General features: G+C 43.1%; 1 protein-coding gene across 1 annotated transcript in view; it reads left to right on the top strand.

Annotated features, from left to right (window-relative positions):
* The window catches only part of LOC144781528 (solute carrier family 22 member 20-like), a 160,373-nt gene that overhangs the window by 68,770 nt on the left and 70,686 nt on the right, over positions 1 to 20,917 (top strand). Inside the window, exon 4 of the mRNA XM_078660427.1 lies at positions 16,642 to 16,796. Coding sequence (XP_078516553.1) covers positions 16,642 to 16,796 — 155 coding nt within the window. The remainder of the gene's footprint in view (positions 1 to 16,641; positions 16,797 to 20,917) is intronic.

Below are 20,917 nucleotides of genomic sequence, written 5' to 3'. Positions count from 1 at the left end.
GAAAGGAGAGACCATACATGCTAACATGGTGTTAACTTTTGGTGTTTGCCGAAATCTGTCCTCAAGAGAACTTAAGACATATCGTTTGGATAGAAATTGAGGAAACTCAGTTTTATCAGTCTCCTTCCATTTTTTAAAATAAATGTTCTCAATGACCTCACGAATATGCAAGTCATCAGTTGCTTCATGTTCCTATTGAGAAAGAAATTCCTCTGAGTGGTACTGGATGATAGGTGATGGCCTCTGGGCCCTCACAAATGTGGCCACCAGGAATATTTCCGATCTCGGAGTCACAGGGATCTATTAGCCACTCTTTGAGGCACTCCCAGCCCGTATGTTTTTTTCTTCTATAGGAAGAATATTGTAGACTAGTTTATCAGCAACGTTGGCCTCCTCCGATCATATAACACATTTGCGTGCACTAACCGGACCCGGGCACATGCTTAAAAAGGAGCTCTGTGCTAGCCTCAAGGTAAGAAAGACTCTCTAGGATGCAAGACTGTGAGCAGTGACTGAGGTCACAGTCCGACTGGCCATAGTGGGCACTAGGCATTCCCCCGGTGACCCGCCAGGGTGGGGGCTGGTTTTGGGTCCCTGGGTGGCTGTTTTCGTTACCGGGGCCGGCAATATCGGCCCCCTGTAATAAAATTGGACAAAACCTGCCCTAGCAAACAGATCGGCCACAGCTATGAAGCAAGCTAATCTCTTTTCATGGGAAGAAAAACCAAGATAAATATCCCATAATCAACAAACTTTTCTATTAAGAGCAAAAAATAGAAGAAAGTTTGGGCAGCGTTTCCCTGGCAGGAGGCGAGGTCTCATACGGAACGGCTCTGAAGAGAGACGTAAGGGTAATGAACTGTCTTTAGGTACTCCTGATTTTTCGGGCAGATAAAGAAAGTGGGCAGTGGGATATGAAGTGAGTTGCCCGGGATCAGACATCTAAGAAAAAGTAGGAAGGTAAAGGTGTAAACATTGATCTCCAGGCTTCAAAGCAAGTACATTTTTCATCATGTTTTAACTTTACTTGCTTTTAATTAAACAAAGTGCATTGCTGGCTGGTGAATCTTAAATCCTATCTACAACTCAGCAGGGGATGACCTCTTACTCAGTAGTTGAAGGAATGAAATCCAGTATTCTTCTTTGACATTGTTGGTTGATTGAACCCTTAAGTGAAGGTTGACAAAAAAGAAGTATACATTTATTGTATCCATTCATCTAAAACAATAAAGTAGCCAACATGTGTTAATCTCAGGTTTACAGCATGCCCTGGAGTATTGGGAACGCTGAAAAAATGAAAGGTACAGAAAAGTTACATAACAAGCATTGGCAAAGCCAATAGGTCACAGCAATCTGAGAGCTATCGGTGTTGTCAATGTCAATGTCTTTTAGCCATACTGAATAGCAGCATGGCTATAACTTTACTGTAGTAAATTGTGTCAACTGTCCAAATGACGTATTCTCACAGAATTCTGTATTCTTCAATATTTAAGGAGATATCGCAAATTCAAAAGGTTCCCCAAAAGTTTTTAAAAAATGTGGCGTAAAGAGGTAATGTGCTTGTATTATTGTAATGTAAACTTAAAAACATGGCTTTATTATGAAATTCCTTCAAATGTAAGTTTGTTTTAACAATCATCTAAATTAGGATCTCTATTTAAAATAAAAAATCAAATAGGATAACAGAATATATAATACAATGAAAATAATCCAGATAGCTAGATCTCTTTACATTATACTTGCTCTACATTTAAAAACTTGGGTATTTTAATTAAAGTCTATTAAACTATGCTGATGTATTATTCATATAAAAGCAAAATTCAGAAATGTTATTGTGGTTGATAGAGGTACGGAGCAAGATGTTTACAGAGTTTTTGCAATCCAAAGCCAACATAAACGAGTAAACTTTGTGAATGTAAAAGCCCAAATCACAGGGCACTAGAGTGGCAAAGCAAATCACAGCTGTTTTTGGCTCTCACATTTGAATTGATTGTGAATCACATTCAAAAGAGAGCAGTAGCCACCCAGCTTCTTCTGCATGCCAAACCCACTCCCCACTTTGCAAGTCACATAGAACTGTAACAACTGTATGACAACATCACCAGTCGCAAATGATTGTCAGTGAGTACTTGTTATCAACTTTTTGAATGAAAGTGTACATAAGGGACTGCTTCCATTGTGCAAACAGTAGCTGTGGGCACTTTATGCACTAGGTGCTGCACCAATATTCCTTTTGTAATGGGCCAAATATTTTTGATATCGCAATGATGGCAATTTGCAAATGTAAATGAGGAGGCTTGGGTGCACTGTCTCTTGCAGTTCTCCATCTCTTCATTTGCAGACATTCACAATGATATACACTGGAAATCCTGCCTCGTGAATATTAATAGAGGATGATATTTCCGAATCCCTGCAAATTTAATTTTTGCGCCGTGATCAGTTAGTACTTGCAAGCATAGCTCAAGCCACAACGTCCGCAACCTGACATGTCCATTCATGCATCTGACTCAAGTGTTCGGCAAAGCACTGCCAACAAGTACTGACATATTTTTCTCCCTATCGAAGGACGTGAACAGCAATTACCCATGAAGAACAGTTATTTTTGAAGTACAGTTAGATGCATGTCTATCCATGTGTAATTGTTAATGTAAGAATTTGCAATTTTAGAGGAGTTAAAGACCAACTATTATCCCCACTTTATTTTTGGGCACGTGAAAATAAATGTCAGTTTTTAAACGTGGATATTTGTGTGGCTATACTGTATGACAATACCTATCTGACCAACAGGAAATCAACTCCCGAAAGAAACAAATGCACAAATATAAAACATGCAAATAAAGAATTCAATCAATATTTGAGTAAAGAAAGAAGAATTTCACCAGGAAAACAACACACACAGGTAACAAGAAAGGAGTGAGGAAAAGATAAAACCCAAGCAAGGCATAAGGAGTTGACCAACAAACATAGACACACTTAAAAAACAAGCAATGACTGCTTCGCACTGCCCAGTCATGAAAAGAGAAAGAGGACAGATCCAGATAGGCAAATAAAGAAAGAAAGGAAAAATGTGGGACTCAGAGTGGATTAGATAAAAAGAGCATCTGACAACTATAACAAGAAATGGTTGATGAGGGGGCAAGCAGAGATGAGGGAGTGGGTGGGGGACGAGTCAAGCAGTGAAGCAGGAGGGGGTCTGGGAGACAGAACATGCACCCCCGGAAAACAACGTCTGACATTTGATCTCGGTTTTTGAATGAACAGCAAATGTGATCAGATAAGTACAAGATTTACAGCCTGTTTACAGAAATGGCACTCGGAGCGAGTGAAAGCACGAGTACTCGTGTCAAATGCTAAAAATCAAGTAAAAAAGTAGTTACTTAAATGGGAGCTGTCGATGGATAGTGGTAACAGGTCCCTCAGGGAGAGCTAAACACAGGAAGAGGCATGACACTTGTGCCATGGACAAATGAGGAGAATGAATAGGAGAGCGATGATGGAGACAGGAAATGGGAAGGCTATGGACAGGCTGAAGCCCATAAAGTTAATACAACATGTCTCTTTGAGACAGAGCATGTGCTGTCTAGCCGAGACTTAAGGTACAATATCTGCTTGTTACATGGTATATTAGAATATAATAGAAAAGTTGATACCCAGTAACACCACTTCTTGATTCTATGATATCAGTTCTGTATACTCTAAATGTACTAGAAAGAGAGCATTGCGGTGATCAGTTTGATCTACTGTAAACTCAAGTAGGAAAACCCATCTATGGATAGTTGGAAAACGTTTTTCTGCTATTAATATATGTTTTTTTTGCTGCTGGGGCAAGAATGTCCCCTACATGCTGTTTAGAGTCTGCACCCTACCCTGAGTTGCCAAATTACAAGTCTCTGTGGCGTTTCGACTCACTCTTTGACCTCAGCACACACAACCACCATGCATGCATGGTTAAGACCTCTTTAGCTTAATGAAATTCAAGATCCAGAGCAGGGATCTGTGGTTTGGTGCAGTGCACCAGGCATGTCTACCTTACAAATTGGGACTATTATCCCCATGCCATTTACATGTAACTAATATTTGTGAAAGTGTGTGTTTTTGAATCATATTTTCAGAGCAGGCTTTTTCCTGTTTTCTGTACTTGGGTCTGCCTAATCTCATCATGTAGATGGGTCCCTTGCTACACCCTGCATATCTGTATAGCGCAAGTATGTAGTGTAGGTGGGTGATAGTATATGCCTCAACCGTGCTAACAAAATAGACGAGAGGGCAGTGGGATCCTTCCTGGATTGCCATTGAAAGCATGTTTTATGCATTGTACAAGATAGAGGTAGCCTGCCAGAATAGCACTGGATACTGCTAGTATTGCTTTCGATTTTGTTCAGTATCAGACTCTGAAATGTGGGAAGGATGAAGACAGGGCTCCTTTGAGAAGTGCCAAAGACACCTATCATTGTGTCCTGCCTTTTATTCTTTATGAAGCACACCCATTAGATTAGATGGAGGATGCAGAGTTTCAAGACAGCAGTCTCCTCTTAAGTGCACGTTTAGCCTTTTGACTGGACATACCCCTTTTGTTCCCCAAGAGGTTTTGATCTCAAAAGGCTGATGGGTGGCAAGTGTGAAAGCTTTTATACACGTTGTGTTCATGTTGTGGGGTTCACTCAATAAAAAATTCCAGCACTACCCCCTTCTGCCTGCCATCAGCTGGAGGCAAAGGGTGAGCTGCTTTGGATGAAGAGAGCTACACAACCTGAAGGAACTGCCACATACTGATTACATGACAGTACATGTGGAATATACAAACCATGTCTGAGAAAGGAGTAGAATAGAAGAAAGGACACTTCCAGCCATTGTTCCAGATCTTTTCACTAACCAGTATAGTGAGACCCTGCAGGAAGTTGGAGAAATAGTCTGAGATCCAGGACATGTGTCCTTGGTAGACAGCATCCAATGCAAGGAGCGCATACATCTTATGCTCAAGAATAAGAAAATTCAGTTTTTATGACTTGTTAGTTCCACAAGATTTTGTGTAAGCCCCAGTCCTAATAGGGCAGTCTGGCAAACACCGGATTACAAGGACAAGTACTTTTCACTGTATATGGGATACCTAATGAATTAATACAAAAAAAGTATGATATACATGTTGGACACTTCAATTTTTTTGGGTTGTTAAATATTCAGTAGCTGGTATTTACTGAGAGCCAAAGTCTGTAAGAGTCATGTCATTGTATAAATATAAGCTCTGAAGATGCAACAGTTTTCATCGAACAAAGTCTAAAGTGTCCTTGTGGTCTTGAGTGGTATATATGTAAAAAATGAAAAAGTTTGTGTTTATTGTTTTGATCTACATGCTTTAATGTACAAATGTGACATCAAATGCAAGAACGCTTGGTATAATAGTGGGAGGTACTTTATACAAATAAACTTTTCCAACGAAAGTTGGGACAGAGTGGTGCAGAAATATTACGTAACCTGTCTAAATATTTTGGATGTATCTATGGTGTATCACCTCGTATGTTTACTTTTAGAAAGTTGGCATTTTCTTGTCCCAACCTATTTGTGCCTGCCGCCTGTATCCTTGGTCACATGACTAGGTGTAGCTGGCAGTGTGTCTTTGTGTATTACTTCCAGACAGTAAGACCCATGGGGAATAGGTATTGGCAAGATGGGCCATCTCTTACTTGATAGGAGGTGGAGCTGTTACCTACCACACTCGTATATCATAAAGACTCTACCTCAGCACACTCACAAAGGGCTTCATACTAGTCTTTTATGCCTTGAGACAAGTTGGGTGGGGTAGTGCAGGAAGGCAAGAAATTCCAGACCCCTCTGTAGGTGGCAGACTCATGAAGTTTCTCCTACTTCAAAGTGGGCACCAGGTGTTAATACTAGACCCTCAGACCCAACTCTTCATACACCTTAAGACCTGTAGAAGACTCAGAAGGACTGGTGTGCTGTTCTGATGTGATATGGACTGCTATTTTGCTAGCCTGCTGCCTGAGTGGGAAGGACTGGACCTGCAACTTGAATTCAGAACCACCTGAGGGACACCAAGGGCTTTTTGCCTGGCCTCCTGATGAGACACTAAGGGACAGAGAAGGCTCCAACTACCTTAAACTCTGCACCTGGACTCTGCCTGTTGAGAGTCCTATCCCCCTGGTCATACCGCCCCAGTCTTAGACCCATTGTGGTATCCAGGTTTGGATGCCATGTGCCTTTCTCACTAACTTGTCTTGCTGCTCAGCCTATGTGGATGAATGGTGGAATGTTGGAGTGTGTGAGGTAATATAGAATGTGTGGGATGCCTCCTGGATGGATGACAGTTGGATGAGAGGGCTGAGCAGCAAGAGAGCTGCTCCTGGTGGGGCTTTAATGATTTAGGGCCCGATGTAGGTCGGTCGGTAACGGCCGAAAATCGGTATTTTCGGCCGTTACCGATCGGAATAGAGACAACGGGATGTAGGAGGCCGAAATCCTGCAAAATCGGCGATTTTACCGATTCGGAAAGTCACCGAGTCGGTCGGATTCCGAATCGGAAAAAAGTAGGAATCGGAAAAAATCTCCGATTCGGTAGATTACCTAATCGGAGATTTTTCCGATTCCTACTTTTTTCCGATTTGGAATCCGACCGACTCGGTGACTTTCCGAATCGGTAAAATCGCCGAATTGGTATATATTCCAAATCGGTGAAAATCCGATTCCATGCGAAAAGCCTAAGATTGAGATGTAGGTAAGCACTGAAATACCGATTTTGCTTCAAATTCGGTATTTCAGAGTCGGAAATTACCATGGATTGGAATCAGGTGGTAACCAGGTGCAACCTATAAAAAAGGACCCAAAATGCAGTTCTACTTGCAACATGGCAGCTTTCTATGTCATAGCAAGACGGCTACGGCTACAGCAGGAAGGAGAGAGGGAATGGCAGAGAGAGGAGCAGGTGTACAGGCAGAGGGTGACCCTGTGCATGCTGACAGATCCAGAGATCCTACAGAGGTACAGGCTGGAGGCAGACACCATCAGAGACCTCATCAGGGACCTCCAACCCCTGTTGCAGCACCCCACCCCAAGGGCACACGCAATCCCTGTGCAGGTGCAGGTGCTATGCTGCCTACACCTGCTGGCGTCTGGCAGCTATCAAAGTGTAGTTGCTGTGGCAGGAGGGGTGACCCAGAGCAGCCTGTCAAGGTTCTTCCACAAGTTCCTTGATGCCATGATCCAGAGGATGGACCACTACATTTCCTTCCCTTCCACCCATGCAGAACTGGCACAGACAAAAGCGGAATTCTATCAGATGGCAAGATTCCCCCACATCATTGGCTGCATAGATGGCACACACATACCGATTTGCCCCCCTGCTGACACCGAATACGTATACCGCAATCGGAAGTCACGGCACACCATAAATGTGCAAGTGATATGCAATGCCAAGTGTGTGATCACTGACCTGGTTGCAAAGTTTCCGGGGAGTACCCACGACTCCTATATCTTCCAGAATTTATGCACGGCTGATGGCAGGGGAATTTGGCGAAGGATACCTCCTAGGTAAGACACAGTGTCAGACCCCCATAACCAAAATTGCAGTGTGAAATACATGTATGCATGTGAGTAATGTTACCCCTTCTCCTTCTAGGCGACAGTGCATATGCCCTACACTCGTTCATTCTCACCCCTTACCTCAACCCCTCAACACCCAGCCAAAGGAGGTACAACCGTGCCCACAAAAGCACGAGGAACGTAGTGGAAAGGACCTTTGGCATCTGGAAGAGCAGGTTCAGATGTCTGCACAAGAGCGGAGGTGCAAGGCAATATACCCCCATCACCTGCTGCAAGATTATTGCTGTCTGTGCAATGTTGCACAACCTTGCAGTCAGGAAAGGCACTGAGGTAGAGTTATCCGACTACGAGGACCCTGACGATGACAATGCTGTGCCACTACCACTACCTGCTGGAGTCTCTGCACCATCTGACGGCAGATACAGGCGTCAGGAGATCACAGACAACTATTTCTGAGTGAGTACAGATGCACAAACAGGTCAATGTATGTTTTCAGAAATTAAATTTAATAATGTTGCATCAACGTTACTGCACTGATGTGCAACAAAAGAAAAGTTAAACAAGAAGGGGTAGGAATGTCCAATGTCTGGGTTGCCTCACCCGCAGTGGCAGTCCTATTTTTTGCTGCGCTTAGCAGGCCCACTAGGATGAGCCTCACCCCCTTCTGAATGCCCTGCAGCCTCAGCTGAGCGCCTGCTGCTCCGACGCAGCGCTGGCCGGGCTGCTGCGGCTGCTGCTGTCCCCAGCCTCGCCCAGGACGGGATTCACTACGGTGTTGGAGATGAGTAGTGTCTCCATGGCGGTTGTAATACGGCCCATGCCCCTAGTGACCTCGGACATGTTCTGTGTGAGGCTGGCCTCCATGTTTGCCCCACGTTGGCATAGCTGGGCAGTCGCAGCCGCAAGGCGGTTGAGTGACCTGTTCGTGACTCGTGCATCCCTGCGACGACTCAGCTCATGGTCATCCAACCTGTTGCAGAGCTGGGTGATGGCAGTGGTCATTCGGCCAATTGATGTCGCTATTTCCTTGTTGCTGTCAACGAAGGTCTTGAAGCCCTGTGTCATTTCACCCATCTGCAGGTTGTGCAGGCGCAACTGGCGATGGCAGGCCAGGATGGATTTCGCCTGCATCCTCTGTATCGTGACCATGCTGGTCTCCAGCCCTGCGAAGACGCTGCCTCCCGGTGCTGGTATTGGGCTGCTGGTTGCACGTGGCCTACGTGGAATTCTGCTGCCCTGCTGTGTGTGCTCTGGTGACGCTGGTGTCACGGGGTCTTGTGCAGGAGCCTGACCCGCTGCCCCCTCCATGATGACTAATGGAGCTACTATTCTCCTCCGGGCCGGGGAAGTGGCAGGTGCAGGGTGGCTCTGTGGTGGTGTGTTCTCCGGGGAGAATACCAATGAGGGCGACTGAGACTGAGACAGTCGGGGGGAGTGTGGAGTTGTGAGGGAATGTCCAGTGTCCTCCTCATTTGCCAGGGCACAGCTGTTGTCCTCCTCCAGTGCTGCTGCACTGGTGCTTGCCACCGCCGCACTGGCTGTTGGTGCTGGAGCTGGTGCTGGAGCTGATGCTGCTCCCCCGCCTGATGGTGCCCCTAGGTACAAAGAAGCATTTGTCAAGTGGGTGCTAATGTGTTCCAGTCACAACTATTAAAGCATTGCACATCTCATTACAAACACGTTGATGCTGTATTACAGTTATTTATCTCATGCTTCTGCTGTGGCATTTTTGGTAACTTTTGCAGAGTACATTTAGCAAGATGCATTGCTCATGTCTGTTGCTAGCAGTACTGGCCTGGGGTTTGGCTGTGCATTGGGTCTGTAGGGGAGGTGTCTGGTATGGTGTGTCAAGTTGCGCATGCTTCTTACCTGTAGCTGTAGCTCGGGATGAGCTATCCAGGTCCCCAATTCCCACGACACTGGCCCTCTCGATGGTGGTCGCCACTAGTTCCTCCAGCTGAGTGAGGGGTGGCGCACGGTTTGTTCCTCCTCCAGTGAGTCCAGCCTGCTTGTGCAGGTCGGCCAGTTTGCGCTTGGTCACGCCACGGATGTCATAAAACCTCTTCTTGAGGTCGTCTAGGCTCCTGTGGGTGACACCAACTGCATTCACTTTCTCCCTGATGTCGATCCACAGCCTCCTCTTGGTGCTCTCCGGAACAGTGAGGGACAGCCTTCCATATAGCTGGGTGTGCACCCTCACCACCTCCTCCACCAAAGTTTGCAGCTCCATGGTGCTGAATTTTGGATTGCGCTTAGGCGCTGCCTTCTGGCTCTCTGTGCTGGTGTCCATGTCTCACAGGGATCCTGCTCACAATGCTGCTCTCTCTGTGTTTGCTCAGCTCAGGCAGCTTTCCAGAAAGTTCTGATGAGTTGCACCTGCCTGGGTTGCCACTCCCTGTGGGGGAGGGTGCTTACAGCTCATTGGCTGATGTCTTCAGTGTCACTCAACCTGCTCGGCAAAACGGCATTCTCCGAATCGGTATTTTCCGATTCGGTATTTTCCGAATGTGTTCGGTAAATACGATTCGGAATGTATAATGCCTTCCTATTGGCCTTTCGGCCCATGGGGCGTATTTATAATTCCGATTCGGCGTTTACCGAATCGGTTGGTTCCGCATTTTTTTTTTTCCGATTCGGACTTGTCCGACCCGGCCTATACCGAATCGGTATTTGGCGAATCGGTACGTATCGACTCTCGATACCGAATGCTACCGATTCGGTATTTTTCCGATGATTATTTCCTACATATCATTTTCCGATTTTGAAATACCGATTCGGTACGGATCGGTATTTTAAAATCGGTAAATGCGTTTTACCTACATCGGGCCCTCTATGATTTAACCTAAATATTCATCAATAAATCTACTTTAATCATCACAATTCGGCTACAGTTTATCATATTACACCCATGAAGTTGCTCTGTCAGCCCAGCTTCAGTCCAAGCAGAACTGACACAATATGATGCACCACATCAAGGCTTTGCATAGGAAACAAAGCATGAGCGACGCATCCCTGACGCGGAAACTCGCACCTCCTCAGAACTGCTGCTACCCAATGCATTCTCAATACAGGACTTCGCATCACAGACCTACAGCTTCTAGAAACTGCTGCTGCGTGATGCATCTTCAATGCAGGACCTCTTATCGCAGCCCATGAGTCCTTGGAACTGCTGCTACGCTACGCATCTTCGACGTAGCCTTGAAATGCAACGCAGCCAGGATTTAAGGTACTTTGTTTAGTAGGTCTAACTCAGTGGTCTTCAATCTGTGGGGCGCGACTCCCAGGGGGGCCCTGGAGCCCAGGGAAGGGGGTCGCGCATTTCCAGGCCTCACTTCTGCCTGGAATTGAAAACATGTTCTTCTTTTTGAAAACTGGGACGCGCTGTTAAAATGCTACAGCTGAAGTTAATTGTCTCCTGTGCTGTGAAACCAAGAGGCTGGGCTGGGCCTGAAACAGTCCTTTGTGCCAGCGTGCCTGCTTACCTGAATCAAATGCAAATGTGTATTTTGAGGTAATCTACAAATGTAAATGGTGCTTGGGAGCGGTTCTGGCTTTAATTGCTTTGTGATGGCAAAGATATTTTTTTTAGTCGTAGCAAGAAGAGTTAGCAAGTGGCCTGTGAAGTGCATGCTTTTAAATGCTTAGTACCTCTGAGGAGGTGTTAAAGGGACAGTTATGCAGAAAAAAAAATACATTACTTATGGTCTGGTATTACTAAAATCTACACTTTGAAAGCTCCATTATATCCTAAAACGATTTGCACGGTTTGTAGCAGTCTACCCTATAATGTGTGTAAAACTAGAATAAAATAGTGACTTACACTTTCACAGTGCTTTCTGTCACAGGCTGTGACCTCGTAGTACTAAAAATCCAGTGTTCCCCACTGCACCAACCAAATTTAGGGGCAGATTTACAAGGAACTGACACATCTGCATAGATGCGTCAGTTTTCTTGCACCAGTGCCTAATGTCCTTGCACAACCATTGATGAGCTGTATTTACAATACAGTGCTCCATGGCACAAGATTAACAGATGCGTCAGAAGTACTGATGCATCTGTTGGCACAAAAGTGACGCATCGCTGGAATTGCTCATTAAAGTGACGCAACTCCAGCAATGTGCCACAACAGATAGGTGAGTCTCACACAAAACGCCCTGCATCAACCATTACCCCTGGTCTGAGCAGGCATAGGGATTTTGAAGCAGTGAAGGCATATAGCGACGCAGTGAAATGTTGTACATTTCACTGCGTTAGTTCTACATGGCTTTTTGCGTGGGAACCCCCAGCCTGCATACATTATACCTGGTGCAGGTATAATGTGATGCAGGGCTTTACAACGTGACGCATCTCCCTAGATTCGTAACATTGTAAATTGCCAAATTGTTTGCGCCACCGTTGCGTCAAAAAAAGTGATGCAATTGCGGTGCAAGAAGGCACATGGGGCTTGTAAATCTGCCCCAAAATTCTGTGGCTCTCTGGATACAGACACAGACCTCTGCAGTGCATTAACTAATAGAGGTTTCCTTTTTTTTTTTTTTTTATTTTTTTAAATGTTTTTATTAAACAGTTTTTACAACATTTATTCTCTTCCCACCCTCCCCCACACATGACATTTCAATTAAGAGAGAGAGTCAAATACACAGGTATATGTCAAGAACAAGCCTATGATCAGTCTAGTTACATATGGTTACCTATACATATAGGGCAGGATTTTTTGGCCGTTATAGTACTCAGCATTTACAAATTGCTTACATTCTGGCTAATCCGTGAACTAAAAAGAAGACAGTAACACAAGATATATCATACAAACTTAAAAAAAAATAATAAGACCAATCTAACCAGATATGCAAAGCCTTGCCTGGAAATTTAACCAGGTAGGCCTAACAGGTAAGGAGCATCGATGACCCAGCAAACCCAAGGTTTCCTGCTCAGTCTAAACTCTAACCATCCTATTTTTCCAGTCTGCGATCGGGCTCCATATCTGTAAGCCTAATGACCAACCCTTCTTCCCCTTTCTCGCATATATGGCCTTTTCCATATTATGTATATGCAACAACCTTGCCAACCATTGTTGCATGGTTGGTGGTAGTTTATCCCGCCAAGCGCTAGCTATACATAGGTGTAGCACCGCCATGGCCACAAATACAAAGTATACAAATTGTAATTGCAAAGTGCCTGTCTCAACTCCTAAAAGGATTATGTCCGCTGTTAATTTTACCTTATAGTTCAAAGATCTGTCAAAAAAAGCTTCTATGTCTTTTAGCAGGGGGAGAAGATTCGGACACTCAGCAAACATATGTTTTATGTCTCCTTCCGTGCTATCACATCTCGGACAAGTGATCCCCTGTGTACATCCCCACTGGGCAATTCTGGCTGGCGTATAGTAAAGTCTGTATAGAGTTTTATAGTGTTGGGCTTGTAGAGCCGACGAGCACAGAGCCTCCTGACCTAGCTGCAGTGATTTTCCAAACACGCCCTTGGGGATCCCTAATGTGTCCATCCATTTAGTTTCAAATTTGACTAGATCATCCCCTCTATGCACAATAAGCTCAGCATACAGCCTCCTGATTGTACAGCCCTTCCCCTCTTCTACTACTTGCAATATTGAATTATCGCCAAACCCCAGTGGGCCCCCTCTTTTGCTGGCCAAGAAGCTTCTCATCTGCAAGTACTTAAAAAAACTCCTGTTACTGATCCCAAATTCCCGTTGGATTTCTACGAATTGGCGTACACCTGTCGGGCCCAGCAAATCTCCCATCTTTTTTACTCCCAAGCTGCTTCATTCCCTAAATGTAGTGTCTGCAAAGATCTCCGCGGGTAACGTAGGATCATCCCCAAGTCTGGTATATGCATGATATCTCCCCATGCCAAAGCTTTTTTTAAACGCCTTCCATACCCTATATGCCGCATCTATGGTCTTGAACCTAGTCCTCTTAAAGTAACTTGGTTCCGTATATCTAAGAAATATATTCTCTGTCTCTGCCCCGAGAATTATTCCGTAGATCTCAATTGATCCTGCCTGTGTTTCATTTTCCATCTCGGCGCCACCCAAAAGGCCTGACATCTGTTGTAGTGCTGCTGCCCAATAGTAGATTCTTAGATCTGGAAGCGACCATCCTCCCCTCTCCCGTGGTAATGACATAAATCTAATAGCTCTTCTTGTTTTGCCCTGTGACCACAAAAATCGATTAATCATATTATCTATTCGGCTAAACCAGGTTAAATTAAAAAAACAATGGAATAGTTCTAAACAAATATAAAAATTTCGGCAGCAGGTTCATCTTTACATAATTTACCCTACCTACTATGGACATGTGTAAATTGTGCACCCTGTCTAAATTCATCTTTGCTTTACTGATGATAGGGCAAATATTCATTTCCACTAGTTTATCCAGATCTGCGGTTATAGTTATACCCAAATAAACCCCCTCACCCACCACCCGAGTGTCTGTGCAGACTGCATGAGTATTCTTTATAATTTGTGATTTGCTTTTATTCAGTGCATAGCCTGCCACCCTACCAAACTGTTCTGCTTCCTGCTCTATTGCTCCTATAGCCTCTACAGGAGAGGGTGTGATGACCGCAATATCGTCTGCGTAAGCGAGAACTTTAACGTTCCCCATTTGGGTGTTTAAAGGGCAAATTTGGTTATTTAGCTCCAATCTCTGGATCAAAGGGTCTATGTACATTGCGAAGAGCAGGGGTGAACAGGGGCACCCCTGTCGCGTACCCCGGCTAATTGAAATGGGAGCGGTGCGGCCTGCATTCACCCTAACACAGGCAGTGGGTCTATGATATAATGTTTGAACCGCCTTGATAAATCCTAGCCCAAAGCCCCCTCTCCTTAGAACAGCCCACAAAAAATCCCATGAAACACGGTCGAAGGCTTTTTCGGCATCCAACAACATGGCCGCCATTGGTTTTCCCTCCACTCCCTGTGCATCGAACAATGTTATCATCTTCCTAACATGCAGTGTGGTGCCTCTTTGCGGAATAAAACCGTGTTGTTTAGGACTCACTAGCTGCCCTATTACTTTTGCAAATCTAACTGCCAGTGCTTTTGAGAAGATTTTTAAATCCGCATTGATCAGTGTTATGGGACGATAATAGAGGTTTCCTAATGTACTACAGTGCATTTCCTACTGAGTAACAACTTTCTAAAATTTATTTTTCATTTAAGCTAGCCATAATTTTATATGTAGCTACCTGATGGTGAAAGACCTAAAAAAAACTAGCAAAATATTTTGGGGCTGATTTATGGGAGGCTTGAGCTGCCGGAGCATAATTTTTTTAAAGCTCCGGCAGCACAAGCCTCGCAATCGTATCTATGAGGTGGTGCAAAGTCACCCCGCATGGCTATGAGTGCCCTCATACATATGGAGTAAGACAAAGCAGCACAAGTCGCTGCCTAGCCTTAGTCTGACAAGTAGGAGTTCCATGGGCATTGCGGTGGGTGTTCCCATGCAACAACCATGGATTTTGACACTGCCCCAGATTTACCAAACCATGTACACCTGGGGCAGTGCCAAAACTTTACTCTTCCCCACAGCAGGTGTAAAGAGGAGACATGTTTTCATGTCTCCTCGTATTTGTTCCTCTTTCCATGTGTTCTGCAGCTCACATAGAAAGATGAAAACCCCTCTCAGGGCACCTTCCTGCACAAAAACAATCCTGTCTACATTGGCGCTAGGCAGCAATTTGTGCGTCAACGCAGGGGGAAAGGACAGGAATGCACCGTATTTCATAAATAAGATGCATTCCTGCCCTTTCACATTGGCGTAGGCCAGTGCAGCAAAAAGACTTGCCCTAGGCCAATTCCTTATAAATGAGGCCTTTTGATTTTAGCCACACCTTTGAACACGCAAACAAGCTCACTGATCTTTCATTTGATAAACACTGTTTAATATTATTTCCCCACGGTAAAAATTATTTGCTGTGGGAATTTGGGGCTTACCAAGTTCTAGAAATTGTTGTCAGGAGGGGGTCCTTACGCCTAAAATATTTTGACAGGGGCGTTTCGGCATCAAAAAGTTTGAAGACCTCTGGTCTAACTGGTCCCTGTATCCAGCCCACGCTTGTTCATGATCAGCCTGAATTTATGACTTTATCCCAGTCCGGTCTGACCAGATAACCACAGTTGGCACTTTATACTTATAAACACTATGTTTATCTAAATCTTTAAAATTGAATATCTCTGGTTTCATTGACTGGATTTGTGTTGTTTTGGTGCCAAATATTTGTTTCTAAATTGGTGCGGAGTTTTTCTTGTGTTGTGTTTTTACTTTATTAGTGTTTGTGTGCTGCATAAATACTTTATAGTTGTCTCTAAGTTAAGCCTGATTGTGTTTGTGCCAAGCTATCAGAGGGTTAAGCCCACATTAATTTGGGGTCTGCTTGTTTTCCACCCTGACAGGAAATGTGGTTGCTGTTTGATTAGTGTTTCACCACCCTCAACCAGTAACCACATCACCTACTGGTTGAATTCAAAGTTCTGCATTGTTTGCGAAATTTGTGGTGTATCTTCCATTTTCTTATTTCTTGGGCTATTCATCCCACCGAGAGAAAACAGCACAAATAGGAGATGATGGAAATCACAGTTTTGGATGGACAACTGGAATGCTGCTGTAAGGCTATTGGCTACTTGTTGTGTGTAATCGTTTGTGGGATCTCTATAAATGTATACACTCAGCAACGGCTACATCTGAAATCCCTGTGTGTAGGAGAGACCCCAAGCACCATTGAGGAACTCCCTTTTTATTTGGTCTAAATGCTCTCACCAAATGCAGTTTAAAATATTTCCCCCTTTTAATGCAAAAAGCTACAACTCTACGTTCCATCTGTCACCATCTGACGGTGTCAGTTGAACAAAGCATGTTTTATCTTGTTGCTAAATGTGCCAAACATATTCAGGCAAGCCAATATCCTATCTGAGGCTTGACACTGCACCGCAAGCCCAATATGCAGCAACTACTTCTATTCCTGTGCTGGCGATGTACTTCTCCAATTGCTTATGTGGTCTCTCTAGTGAATATAGGGCCTGTCGGACAAATCTAATTTCTTTCTTGTTGATTATCCTTCTCCTCCTAGGTATGGACGCCGAGCAGTGCTGATCTGGTCCTACCTGCAGATGGGTGTCACTGGCACATGTGTGGCATTCTTGCCCTCGTTCGGCTGCTACTGTGCATTCCGCTTCCTGAGTGGCACTGCGGTCTCTGGGATCCTCCTCAATACTCTCTCCCTGCGTGAGTTCCTTACTGGCAATTAGGTCTACTTTATCTTCCTTGCAAAATATCTCTGGTCTTCACAAAGTGCACAATCTTTGCAGCCATTCTCTAGACTCTTTCCATCTGGTATAGTGTGATTTCAAGAAAAAATCTGCATTAGAAATAATTAATCAAGATGAAAATGTTCAGAATACCCAGAACTATAGGAAGCATAACAAATCACCACATTGGGTGAGGCCTATATGAAGAAAAGTCAAGGTGAGTGGTGAAAAGTTTTGTTGCATGCCCTTGGTACAGGGTCAGAAGCGTGCTTAGAGTTATGTTAAATGTTAGAGGTAGGCCTAGGGTTAGTGTTACTGCATGGGTTATATGAACAGTGTTCCTTATAGCTATAGTCCTTGTATTTCTTCATTTTGTAATCTTCATTAGTGCATAGATCCACAGATACATTGATCCATTTTTTATAGATCTGTTCATAGTATATGTTTAGAAGGTAGCAACATCTTCAATTGGCATACATGTCAGTGAGAGGTAAACAATATTGACTACTTTGTAATAGGACATAAGGCTGTTTAGAATGTGGCTTGGGAATTCTTTCTTTAGATTTGGCGTTAAGACCTGCTGTTTTAGCAAAATTATAAGCATACTAGAGTTCCTTATAGCCGCTTTCAGCCAGCCCTCTTCATCTATTGGTCTGTTTTTGTGCCATTCACATATTTCCTTTGCCTACTACAGCATACAGCATGGGGCAGTGGATCACCCCACTTCAAGCATTGACTAACTTTACTGTGATTGATAACATTCTGCTCTTTCTCAAGGAGCACATCCACACATAAAGTTGTTTTCTTCAGTACCAGGGACTACTATGGCAATGACTGACATTTGAGAACAAATATATATTTTTGCTTTTAGCCAGTGTTTTTTTGGGTTTACGAGGACCTAGTAGTTTCCCCACCAATAAAGTTTTGCAAAAAAGTAAGACAAAAACAAAATAAGCACCGATAAAGCCAAAAGGCTGGCAGCCAGCGCCAGATATATTGGCTTTGCCAATGCTTGTTTTCATGTAACAGTAAAAAACACATGAAATGATATACAATCAATGGTCATCAGAACATGTAGTTGCTCTAGCACTCATTACAAATTAAGGGCTAAATTCTGAACTCTGTGAAAGCAATAGTTTAAGCACAAGGTCCCTTGAAAAAGGCTAGTGCCGAAACATGTCGGGTGGTGTAGCAATTAACTTTGAATTCAAAGTTTTGTACAGCAAGTCAAGTGTAGGTGACTTCTTGCAGGAGTAAGCAAGACTGTTTTTTAATATATATATATATATATGTATCTATCTATCTATCTATCTATCTATATATATATATATATATATATATATATATATATATATATGATATGTATGTGTGCATATATACATTCACTGAAAAAACCATAGGTTATAGACCATATATAGTTAGGAATTAGCATTTACAAAACCTTGAAAATTCACTGAAAAAACCACAGGTTATAGACCATATATAGTTAGGAATTAGCATTTAGAAAACCTTATTTTACTCACACAAAACCATTGAAATTCCATATATAGTTAGTTGCACTAACTATATATCGCGCACCCGCAATCCACTGCTGATGATGTCACATATTACATCATTCATGACATGGTCAGTGACATCACTGATGACATCATCTAGTGTCTGTGTGTTTTTGTAAAGTTTAAATACGTTTTACATATTGAAGAATGACTGGATGGATGGAAGACTGAGTGTGTGTGTGGCTGGCTGGGAGGTGTGTGACGCTGTGCATATCAATGTGTACTTGTATCAGTGATTGTATAAGAGAGTAAGTATGTGTTAGTATATGTGTGAAAAGTATGGTGTTCTGTGTTTAACTATAGATGAGGAAATCGAAGTGTGATTGCTTCTTCACAGGACTGACTAGGTGTATGAGTGCATATGATAGTGTTCTAATAATAACTGACTGTATGTATGAGTAATTGTATGGGTGAATGAGTGAATGTGTGTGTAGACGTACGAATCAATGAGTGCGTATGTAGTAACTGGTATTGGTGTGTCATGATGTCATCAGTGATGTCATTTGAGATGTCATCAGTGATGTCATTTCAGATGTCATTAGTGATGTCATCAGTGATGTCACTGAAGTATGGTGTTCTGTGTTTAACTGTATAGATGAAGAAATGGAAGTGTGATTGATTCTTTACAGGACTGACTTGGTGTGTGAGTAACTCCATGGATGAGTGGCAGTGTGTGACTGTCTGCATAGGTGTATGAGTGCATATGATAGTGTTGTAATAATGAGTGACTGTATGTATGAGTGATTGTATGGGTGAATGAGTGAATGTGTGTGTAGACGTAGGAATCAGTGAGTGCGTATGTAGTAACTGGTATTGGTGTGTCATGATGTCATCAGTGATGTCATTTGAGATGTCATCAGTGATGTCATCAGTGATGTCATTTGAGATGTCATCAGTGATGTCATCAGTGATGTCACTGACCATGTCATGAATGATGTAATATGTGACATCATCAGCAGTGGATTGCGGGTGCGCGATATATAGTTAGTGCAACTAACTATATATGGAATTTCAATGGTTTTGTGTGAGTAAAATAAGGTTTTCTAAATGCTAATTCCTAACTATATATGGTCTATAACCTATGGTTTTTTCAGTGAATTTTCAAGGTTTTGTAAATGCTAATTCCTAACTATATATGGTCTATAACCTATGGTTTTTTCAGTGAATTTCATTGGTTTTTTAACAGCTAATATCTGTAGCTGTAAAATGTATTCTTCTTTAAATCCAAAAATATATTTTATATGTTTATTAATAATTTTTTTTTTTAATATTTTTTTTTCTTCGTTCCCGCTTCGCGAATCGGGAAGCTTCCCGTTAGCTGACCTTGATGCCGCGAAATAGACCGCGAGCCGGTAAACGTTTCTTTACCGCAACTGCCGCGTTAGAAAACAACATCGTGACGCCTCCCGTCCGCATGACGTTTCGCGTTGTCGCGTGATACGTCATATGACGTGCTACGTTAGCGAACTGGTACGCTTACCGAGTCGCAAAGCACAGGTTTCTGGAAGCAAACCGGGAGGCCCTGAAAAGCGCTTAACGTAAACACAGCAGGTCATGTGACTTGGTAATAACACTTTTCATTGGTTCATTTCACTTTTGGTTTCCTAATGATGTAAGACTAGGTCATATAATCTAAAATGAACACTTTTCATTGGTTGAGAACTATTGTTTTTCCCAAATGATGAAAATCCCTCCTTCTATCCTCACTCTGACTTTCATCATTGTGAGAGAAAGACCCTTTGTTACCAGTGAGCAATGGCTTCTTTAGTAGCTTCAGCTGGTGCTTCCCCACCACCTCCACCACATCCAAGGAAGAGTGGACCACCTGCTGAAGTTATAATTCAACAAGAAGAGGAGGAAGAGGAACAGGACGACGAGCACGAAGAGAGGCACTTTTTGCCTGAGGAGCCCAGGACGTCTCACCGGAAAGAAAACTTCATTTGGCAATTTTTTTAAATTCCCAAAGGTCAGAAAAAAGTAAATGCAAGATACGTAACTTGCCTTATATGTCAAGATAGACTGTCCAGAGGGACCGACAAAAAATACAGTTTCGGAAACTACACAATGCATCGCCATATGACTAGGTGGCATCCTAACAACTACAGTGCTGCACAGTTTCGTAACGACCTAGATAATCTCCCTATTATGGCCAGAAGATCTGTTGTACCGGACGTAACGGGACCAGAGGGCAGGGAGATGGTGCCAAATATACAAACGAGATTTCATGAAGTAAAACAAGTCTGCGTATATTGCAGTGGATTCATTTGCTACGGAGAAAGAAGCATCACTCTGATCAACAGAGCTATTGACTATCATATGCAAGTTTGTACGAAACGCCCCAAATAATAAATACTTTTTTTTTGTTTTGTTGCTCCTGTTGAGCCCTTTACAATGAATCGTTTTCATTGCCCCCTCCAAGAAAAACCAAAAAAAATATAAAACTGTTCAGAAAAATTCAAAAAAAGTAAAAAAAATTTCAGAAAAATAATAAAAAAAATATAAAACAACAAAAACAATAAAAAAAAAGTTCTTTTCAGAACTA

Source organism: Lissotriton helveticus, chromosome 9 (genome assembly GCF_964261635.1).
Source record: "Lissotriton helveticus chromosome 9, aLisHel1.1, whole genome shotgun sequence".
In the NCBI taxonomy this organism is placed as follows: Eukaryota; Metazoa; Chordata; class Amphibia; order Caudata; family Salamandridae; genus Lissotriton; species Lissotriton helveticus.
The sequence above is the reverse complement of the archived record's forward strand: the minus strand, read 5'-3'. Positions and strand labels throughout refer to the sequence as shown.